Source organism: Haemorhous mexicanus, chromosome 23, assembly GCF_027477595.1.
Source record: "Haemorhous mexicanus isolate bHaeMex1 chromosome 23, bHaeMex1.pri, whole genome shotgun sequence".
Classification (NCBI taxonomy): domain Eukaryota; kingdom Metazoa; phylum Chordata; class Aves; order Passeriformes; family Fringillidae; genus Haemorhous; species Haemorhous mexicanus.
In genome coordinates this window covers 6,258,014-6,267,112 of record NC_082363.1, presented here as the reverse complement: position 1 = coordinate 6,267,112, position 9,099 = coordinate 6,258,014, and the positions used below count along the sequence as shown (strand labels likewise).

General features: G+C 48.9%; 1 protein-coding gene across 3 annotated transcripts; it reads left to right on the top strand.

The window, feature by feature from the left end:
• Window positions 1–38: 38 nt before the first annotated feature.
• Window positions 39–8,923, top strand: LOC132337779 (uncharacterized). 3 transcript variants are annotated; one of them, XM_059866661.1, is made up of 9 exons: window positions 40–149; window positions 303–384; window positions 1,379–1,532; window positions 1,806–1,951; window positions 4,183–4,359; window positions 4,893–5,066; window positions 6,298–6,384; window positions 7,734–7,881; window positions 8,227–8,401. In XM_059866661.1, the coding sequence occupies exons 1-9, from the start codon at window positions 139–141 to the stop codon at window positions 8,256–8,258; spliced, it is 1,011 nt and encodes a 336-aa protein (XP_059722644.1). In that variant the 5' UTR covers window positions 40–138; the 3' UTR covers window positions 8,259–8,401. The 3 variants fall into 3 exon arrangements, with proteins under 3 accessions (XP_059722646.1, XP_059722644.1, XP_059722645.1); XM_059866663.1 differs by lacking the exons at window positions 7,734–7,881; window positions 8,227–8,401 and adding an exon at window positions 6,462–7,704 and having other exon boundaries at window positions 39–149; XM_059866662.1 differs by lacking the exon at window positions 7,734–7,881 and having other exon boundaries at window positions 42–149; window positions 4,953–5,066; window positions 8,227–8,923.
• Window positions 8,924–9,099: the final 176 nt, after the last annotated feature.

Below are 9,099 nucleotides of genomic sequence, written 5' to 3'. Positions count from 1 at the left end.
CGGGAGGAGCCCAGCAGCGCTTCCCGCCCGTGCCGGGGAAGTGACGCAGGGCGGGCCGGCCCCGGAAGCGCCGCCGGGACCCCTCCGCAGCCATGTAGGGCCCGCGGCCGGGGCGGGACGCGAGGCGCGACCGCCACCATGGACGGCAGGTACGGGCCGGCCGGGCCGCACCACGCGCGGAGCGGGGGCGCCTCCCCGCGCTCCCCCGGAGGCGCCCGTGCCGGGGATGGGGGGTCGTGGGCGGTTCCCCCCCGCGGTGGGGGTGGTACGGCCCCCTGACGGCCCCGCTCTCTCTCCCACAGCGGCGCCGCGGCTGCGGCGGGGCCGAGCCTGCCCAACCTCACCCCGCGGCACCGGCAGCTCATCCCCACGCCCTGCGGCCCCGTGAGTACATCTCCGCTGCTGCGGGCGGCTTGCCGCTGTCCTCCGCGTTTCTCTGCCCCGGGGGGGTGTGGAAAAACATGGCTCAAATCCGCCTGCGAAGTCAGGTGGAGCAGGGAGGTCGGCTCGCCGAGGCTTGGCACGGCTCTGCTGACAGCACCGTGGGGTGTCCTGAGCTGGAAGGGAGCCTCAGGATCAGTGATCAGCTCCTGGCCCTGCTCACCCACCCCAAAATCCCACCCTGGGCACCCCTGACAGCTCCTGGGGCCCTCAGGATCATTGCTCACCCCAAAATCCCACCCTGGGCACCCCTGACAGCTCCTGGGGCCCTCAGGATCATTGATCACCCCAAAATCCCACCCTGGGCACCCCTGGCAGCTCCTGGAGCTCTGGCAGCCTCGGGGCCGTGCCCATTCCTGGGCAGTGCCCAGCCCCCTCTGGGGGATGAACCTTTCCCAAAACCCACCCTAAACCCCCCTGGCCCAGCTCCAGGGGCTCCCTGGGGGTGTCCCTGTCCCAGAGCAGGGATCACAGCTGGCCCTGCAGCCCCTGAGTTCCCCTCAGTCTCCTCCAGCTGAACAAACCAAGTGTTAAATTCCTGCCAGGATCTTGCTCCACCTGAAGTATTTTAATAAAAGAAGAGGGCTTTGCCTTCCTGAGAATGCTGACCCTGTCTTTAGAGTTTTCTGAAAGTGAAAGGGTGGGAAAATGTTATTTCCATGCTCTGCCAGGTGTGTATGTGGGCAGTGTCCATGTCTTGGGTTATAACACCATGGCCTGTGAGGCACGAAGTCAGGCTCTGGGTATAAACCAGGACTACCTAGGCTGAGATTAATTATGAAATAAAGTTACACTTTCCCCTTCCTCAGCAGTTCAGGAGTTTCTCTTCCTTTTCCCAAAGGAAACCCTGCACTCATTTACCCCACTCAGTGTGATTTTTAGGAACAACAACGAATTTATTCTGCGTGATGTGTTCAAGAATTTTCTCCCTTTACAGATAAAACCATGCTCCGAGCTCTCATTCCCCGTGAAGATCTACTTCTGTGTCACTGTTGTGTCCCTGCTGAGTGTCATAGGGCTGACCATCGAGACACTGGTGCGCCAGACTGAGGAGGATTTCACCATTTCCCTTATTCAGCTGGTCGGAGTTGGTGAGAAACCCAGTTTGGATGGAGGAAATAATGGAAATAATAATAAAAAATGAAAATAATAATGAAAATATAGTGATAATGATCATAATAAGAACTAATTGTTTAGGTTTTTGTGTGCTAAACACAGCAGGGAGTGTTTAAATGACTGACTCGAGCTCCTTGGTAAGAACCAAGAGCGAGGAGCCTCAGGGCCACTCTGAGCCTCCCACTTTGGGTGCAGAAGTGGGAGTTCTGCCCTGTTTGAGCTGGCACTGCCCTTCCCTCTCTCCCCAGTGTTCTGTGTGTACTATGTGAGCAGGGGCATCCTGCAGGAGAACCGCCAGGAGCTCGTGGTGTTCGTGCTCTCCATCCTGCTGCTGATGCTGCGCTCCATCATCAACTTCACCCTGCTCCCTGCTGGGCAGAAACCTCAGCTCCTGGTCAGTCCCTGCTCCTAATCTGCTTCTCCTTCCTGCTTGGGGCTCAAAATGCAGCCTTGGGAAGGCAGGGTGGCTGTGGGAACACAGATAATGTTTGAAGTATTTTATATATATATATGTGTGTGTGTGTATATATATATAAAATCAATTATTCTATATTTTAAAATTATTTATTATGATTTTAAAATCAATTATTCTTTATTTTAATACACATTACCATATATTGTTATTTAATCTTATTTACTATATACTGCTATATATACTATATTTACTATTTTGTATGTGATAATTATTATATTTATCATATATGTGTATGGTATTCATATATGATATGATAAATATATTACATTCATATGATATAATATTTGAATATATTTGTTTTATTATATTATTATATTTTCATATATTCTCATATTTATATATTTGTTTTATTACATATTATATTTTGGTTTATATTATATTTATATATTTATAAAATTTTGTTTGTTTATTGTATATTGTTATTTATTAATTTATTACATCTATATCTATTATTATATCTCATATACAATATAGAGAAATATTATGTATTGTATATAATAGAAATATATATGGGTAGAAATAGATAGAATAGATATATAAATTATATATTTGTATTTTTTTGTATTTAAATTTTTGGGTTTTAAATACAAAGTTGGGGGCTTTTTTGTCTTTATTTCTGTATTTTTGTGTTTCCTGTGTATGAATGTATTTTTGTTACTGATAGCTGAGAACAGCTGAGTTATCTGTACTGCACAACAGAACATGCACACCCACAACTGCAAATCTTCTCTGAGCTGGTGCCTGAGTTTCCTTATGGCAGCACCCAAAAATAACAGAAACACCAAAGAATTACCCAAAATTACTGGGAAATGTATCCTCCACTTCACCCAGCCTGCTTCAGCTCTCCCTCTGTGCAGTGTCTGGCTGAAATAAAGGAATCTCACCAGCAGCAGGAACCCCCAGGCTGCAGGCACAGCCTTAGCCAGTGCTCTTAAATGTGATTTGTGAGATTTCTGGGAAGCTGCAAGGAAACAAAGAGCTGCAGTGATGCCACTCCAGGTTGTCTTGTTTGCATTTCATAGCAGTAAAATTCATGAGAGGATTTATTCTAGCCCTTACTAAGGTTTGTAGTTAAATTCCCCCTCGCTGTGCTTCCAGGAAGTGCTTTCTTTTTATCACCTATTTCTCCAAAAGCTGTGAAGTCATCCAAAAATTCCTCTTCAGAGGTGGCAGCCAAGCCAGGGAGAGGGAGCAAAGGAGCTTTGCCAGTTCAGTTTATTGGCCATTCAGTTAAACACACTTCACCTGCAGCAGCCTGCATTGGTAGGGCCAATAGGGAACAGGCATCAAAGAAATGCAGGTTCCTTTTAAGCCATCACTTTAAATATTAAACAACAACTTCAAAGTAAAGGCTGCTATAAATGTGAAAAGTAATTTTAGGTTGGTTTTTTTTACTGCTCTGACTGTAACTTGGATTACTGTAACTCTGCTTCCTGAGCCAGAATAATTTCTAGTTATAAATATTTTCAGATCAGTGTAATGATATTGATGAGGTGCCCCGTGGCAGGAAGGAATGATGGATCTGACTCCATGTTCTCAGAAGGCTCATTTATTATTTTATGATACTATAATGTATTAATGCTATACTAACTATACTAAAGAATACAGAAAGGACACTTACAGAATGATAAAAAGATAATAATGAAAACTCCTGACTCCTTCCAGAGTCTGACACAGCTTGGCCCTGACTGGCCAGAGAGTGAAAACAACTCAGAGCAGAATGCAATGGAACAATCACCTGTGGGTGAACAATCTCCAAACTCATCCCACATGTGAGCACAACACAGGAGAAGCAATGAGATAAGAATTGTTTTCCTTTTTTCTGAGGCTCCTCAGCTTCCCAGGAGAAAATTCCTGGGTGAAGGGATTTTTCTAGGAAATAAGAAAGTGACAGTGACCCTGCAGGACATTTTGCCACTTGAGCCATCCTCAAACAGGAAAAACAGAGTGTTAATTGCAGCAGAGGGGACACAAACAGACACAAACCTGTGTGCAAGTCCAGCAGTGGGAACAACCCCTGTCCCAGTGGGAGAGGGAGCTCAGAGCCAGCCTCTGTGAAGGTTCTGCTCCTCCTGTGTGGTTCCAGCTGGGTGCCTGGTGCCAGCCTGGTGCCAGCCTGGTGCCAGCCCCGTGGTGTTGTGTCCCCTCAGGCCCGTTTTGTGCTGATCCTGCTGGTGGGCTCCTTCGATGTCATCTGTGCCCTCATCCTCATCCAGAGCCAGTCCATGATGGCATTCCGGGTGGGGGGAGCCCTGGAGAGCCTCCAGGCCCAGTACTTCATGCTCAACCTCTGCTTCTCCATGCTCACCTTTGATCTGCAGGCACAGGTACAGAGATTCCCTTTTTCTCCTCTTCCTGCTGATACCTTGGACTGGCTGAGCTGAATTATTCCTCTCCAAGAGCAATCCTCTTTCTTACCTTGATTATATTAACTTAATAATGATTGTAGCTCGTCATAGCTTAGCTAAAATCTATCCAAATGAATCAAAATATATTCCATCATTGTCCTGCACAAAAGAAGCTTATTTTGGGGAGGTTTGTCCATAAAAACAATTGCATCCAGGAGCTCCAGCCCACCCATGGCCTCCTGAAATAAGCAAAGTTATTCCTGCCCATCTCAGCCTCCAGTTTCCAGCACTGAGGAAATGATTCTGGAGTGGGAGAGGGGAACCCAACCAGCAGGGCAGTGAGACAGAAAATGAAATTACAGATGGGGGCAGTGAGCCCAGGACCTGTTACTTCTTTAAGCACCCCTCATCCTCATTTACTGCAGCTCTGTTTTGCTCTGTGCTCTGTTATACAGGGAATTACTCTGTCCTTGCTTGAGGAATAATTCAGCTTTTACTCCTTGCTGTTACAGGGAGTTTGTGGCAGATGTTTTTTCCCCAGAATGATTTCATGCAATGTTTGCCTCCCCCAGCTGTGCCTGTGCATCCTCCTGATCAGCCTGCACGAGGTCACCCTGCTGCACAACATCATCTCAGCCACGGGCGTCGTCTGGGGCTGCCTCAAGGTCACCGTGGGCATCATTGCAGTGAGTGTCCAGCTGCAGGGGGCACCAGGGACCCCCAGCCCCTGGCACTGCCCGTCCTCACCCCCACAGGCTCAGGGAAGGGAGCCAGCATGGGGAAAAGCAGAGCAGCAGCAATATTGAGGCCAGGTTTTTTTTAAATCTGAGCACAGGGAGTGAAACAAAGTCACCTTGTCATTGGGCCATTCTGAGGGACGTTGTTTTAGTCTCAGTCCTTGATCACCTTCATGAAATCTGGAGGATCACACTGTCTTCAATATTTCTGCCACTGCTGGGTGAACTGGGAGCAGTTCTCCAGGCCTTAAATCCTTAGGAGAGCACACCAGAAAGATGAGGGGTCCTTTGTCGGGGCATCTCCTTCAAAGCTCAGGGACAGTTTCCAGGTTAACCTGAAGATTTGTGAACTTGAAGTGGCATTTTTCACATCAGACTGAACCTCCTCTGAAATCTTGAGCCTCTGTTCCAAGAATGACTGCAGAATCAGGGCCAAAGTACATCAGATAAGTGAGGTTTTTATTACCAGGAAGGAGTTTAGGGGTTTTTGGGGGTGGATGTTGGTTTAGGCTCCCGGGGTGTTTGGTTTAGTCATTCACACAAATTCCTGACAGCTGAAATACAGCTCCCTACGTGTTTGGATGTCTTCCTTGCTAAAACTGTGCCTTTAAACCACATCAGTTTTGGGTTTGGGGGGAACCTGGTGCTGATCAGATGCATCCAATCCAATCCTGACACTGGCACAGTCACTGCTCCCACCCCCAGGGGCTCAGCTGCTTTCCCTTCCTTTGCTCAGACCTGCCCTCCCAGCCCAGGGCTGCTGCAGTCCCTTTCTTCTTTCCCAAGCCCCTGGGAGAATTGTGAAATTAAATTCTCCTGGCACTTCAATCCTCTTGCTTCTCCCACATTTCACTCCTCAGTGACTGCACTTCTGGGTAGCAAAAAGAAAAGTGGAGAAAAAGCCACAGGGAGCTTTCAGTCTGTTCCCTATGAAAACACTCAGCTGCTAGAGAAAATCTGTGTGCCCAGAGAGAAAGGTCATCAGCACTCCTGGCCCAGCTCAGGGGCAAACAGAGCCTGAATTTCCTGCTAAAAAACACAGCTGGAGAAGGGAAGGGGAAAGAAAAGCTAAAATTCAGAACTCAGCTTAGCCAGCGCTTGGAATGCTATGAAAAATCAACTTTAGCTTTTTTAGAATATATAGCAACTTTAAAAAGCTGTATCTCATCTTATTTTGCAGATTTTAAAAGAGCTGAAACCTCTGGTGTGGATTTTCCTGGTCCAGAATGTGCCTGAGGTGGTTTATCTCATCTACCTGCTCTACACGGTAAGGGGAGCAAGGCTGGGGGGTCTCACCCTCATCCTCCTCAGGGCCCACAGGTGTTGCTTCACCCTTCCCTGCAGCTCCTGCTGGATTTCAAGAGAGCAGAGCCCATCCTGCCTCTCCAGGATCAACTTTTCAGGACAGGGATGGAGTAAAGCTGCTCTTGAACTGGTCAGAGGGAGAGGCTCTGGAAGTCCCTGCAAAGAGTGATGAGGGAAAAAGGAAACAAATTCTTGTTCAAGATACACAGCTCCTCAAAAATGCCTCCCCTCCTTCACACAAGCCTCAAGTGGTGCCAGAGCATTTGACCAGGGCTCAGTTGTTGCATTTTAAAGAATTTCATAGGCAGCACCCACAGCTGTGGATCCTGCTGTAGCCAAAACAAGGCAGTGCCAGCCCAACAAACCCCAGTCTGGGGCAGTTTTTTGGCTCTGTAACACTGATAAAACCTTATCAGTGAGCACCTCCTACAAGATGTGTGAGAGGAGGTGAGGAGAGAGGAGGGCAAGGGGAAGCCAGGCTGGGCAGGGCTGGAGTGCTGAGAGTGGCCAGTGCTGCTCATCCTTGCCACCCACAGCCTCAGGGATCCATCACCACGTGCAGCTTCCCACTATTCCTGGCCTGTGTGAGCTGGCAGAGCACAGCAGGACTCCACACTGTCTGTACATCACAAAATCAGAAAACTCAGATGGTTTCAGAGTGACCTGTTGGGTTTTTCTTTCTTCTTTCCCCCCACTCCCTACCTGGTGACTCCTCTCAGAAATCCAGGGCTTGGTTGCTTGTTGTGGCTTTGTGGCAGCAGCTGGTGATGGTTTGGTGTCTCCCTGTTCCTGTGGCAGCAGCTGGTGATGGTTTGGTGTCTCCCTGTTCCTGTGGAGCAGCTGGTGATGGTTTGGTGTCTCCCCTTTCCTGTGGCAGCAGCTGGTGATGGTTTGGTGTCTCCCTTTTCCTGTGGAGCAGCTGGTGATGGTTTGGTGTCTCTCTTTTCCTGTGGAGCAGCTGGTGATGGTTTGGTGTCTCCCTGTTCCTGTGGTAGCCCCTGGTGATGGTTTGGTGTCTCCCTGTTCCTGTGGCAGCAGCTGGTGATGGTTTGGTGTCTCCTTTTTCCTGTGGCAGCAGCTGGTGATGGTTTGGTGTCTCCCTTTCCTGTGGCAGCAGCTGGTGATGGTTTGGTGTCTCTCTTTTCCTGTGGTAGCCCCTTTTGATGGTTTGGTGTCTCCCCTTTCCTGTGGCAGCCCCTGGTGATGGTTTGGGGTCTCCCCTTTCCTGTGGCAGCAGCTGGTGATGGTTTGGTGTCTCCCTGTTCCTGTGGTAGCCCCTTTTGATGGTTTGGTGTCTCTCTTTTCCTGCAGGTGATCAGGGAGTGGGGCAAAGGCAATTCTTACACCCTGGAAGCTGCTTTCATCACTGGCTCCTGCATTTCTGTCACAATCAAATCTGTTCTGTTCTGGGCTCTGCTTCACGTCTACCGCAGCTTCGGGCAGGGGCTCAGGGAGAGAAGTAAGTACCCCAGAAAGGCACTGGGAAGGGTGCAGCCTGTTCTGTCCCAGTCACAGGGAGGTCCCACATCAAGCAGCTCTGCAGCCTCAGAATTCCCAGGCTGCCAAAGCTCAGAGGTTGGCTGGGACAGATGGGGCTTTTCCCTGGAGAGAGCTGATGCCAACCTGAGCAAGGACTGCTGCTGTCCAAAAAATCAAATCACACCTGTGTGAGCAAATCTCTGTCTGCTGGCAGTATTTCTGTCACATTGTGTAATACAGAGACAGTAGAGGGACACTGGTGTGCCACAACCCAAAGCTCCTTTCCCCTGCAGTGCTGCTGACTGAGCTCCCTCTCTTCCCACAGTGTTTTCCTCCTATGGAAGGATCGACTCCTGAGCCCTCCCCACGCAGCTCCCACAGAGTGAAGCCACCCCAGAACTCCTGCCCTGCACTCAGGGTGGCCATCAAGGGTCACTTTGCCAGCATGGAGGAGGGTCAGCAAGGTGTCACACATCTCTTGGAGCAGTGCAGCTGGGACAGAGATTGAAAAGCAAAACCTGTTTGGGAAATTCCCAGCTGATCTGCTGACAGGACCAAGCATCTTTCACTCCTTTTGCTGCTGCTCTGGAAGCCCTGGGGGTCACACCTGCATGGCAGTGGGGAATGTTGCTCCTTTCAACGCTTTTTGCCTGGACAGCACAAACATCATGAAGGAAATTGCACACCCAGCCTCTGTACCTGGTCTAGAAGGGGACTGTGCTGCCCAGCTTGGATCTGCTGCACAGCAGGTCCAGCCCTGATGGCCTGGTGACAGTGCTGTCCCCTGGCTAAGGCTCCTTTTCCTCCTCTGGCTTCAGAATATTTCCTTTTTTTTTTTTTAACCCCAGCTACACATGAAAACTCCCTGTAACCCCAGCCCTCCCCCAGTGTAACCAAGGTGCCATTTCATACCAGGGGGACTGTTCCAATGAAGCCTTTAATACTGTAATTTAAAACTTTGCTATTTTATTGAGTGGAACCTTTCACTACTGGCTATTTTTTAATAAAGTATAAGCACAGTTTGTGGCTGGATAATTATTTCCCATGGAACAGCACAATTCAATGGGAAATCCCTTCCAAAACTGAATAGGGAAGGGACTGGAATTCCTGGGTGCTGTGGACATTGCCACTACACTTCAGACACAGCTTTATTTGCAGCTGGACACTGCAAAAAGCAATTAAAATTAAAAATTTATTA

Coding starts and splice junctions, on each gene's coding strand:
- LOC132337779 (XM_059866661.1), top strand. Junction 4,360..4,892: donor CCTTTGATCTGCAGGCACAG/GTACAGAGATTC, acceptor TTGCTGTTACAG/GGAGTTTGTGGCAGATGTTT. Junction 7,882..8,226: donor GCAGGGGCTCAGGGAGAGAA/GTAAGTACCCCA, acceptor CTCTTCCCACAG/TGTTTTCCTCCTATGGAAGG.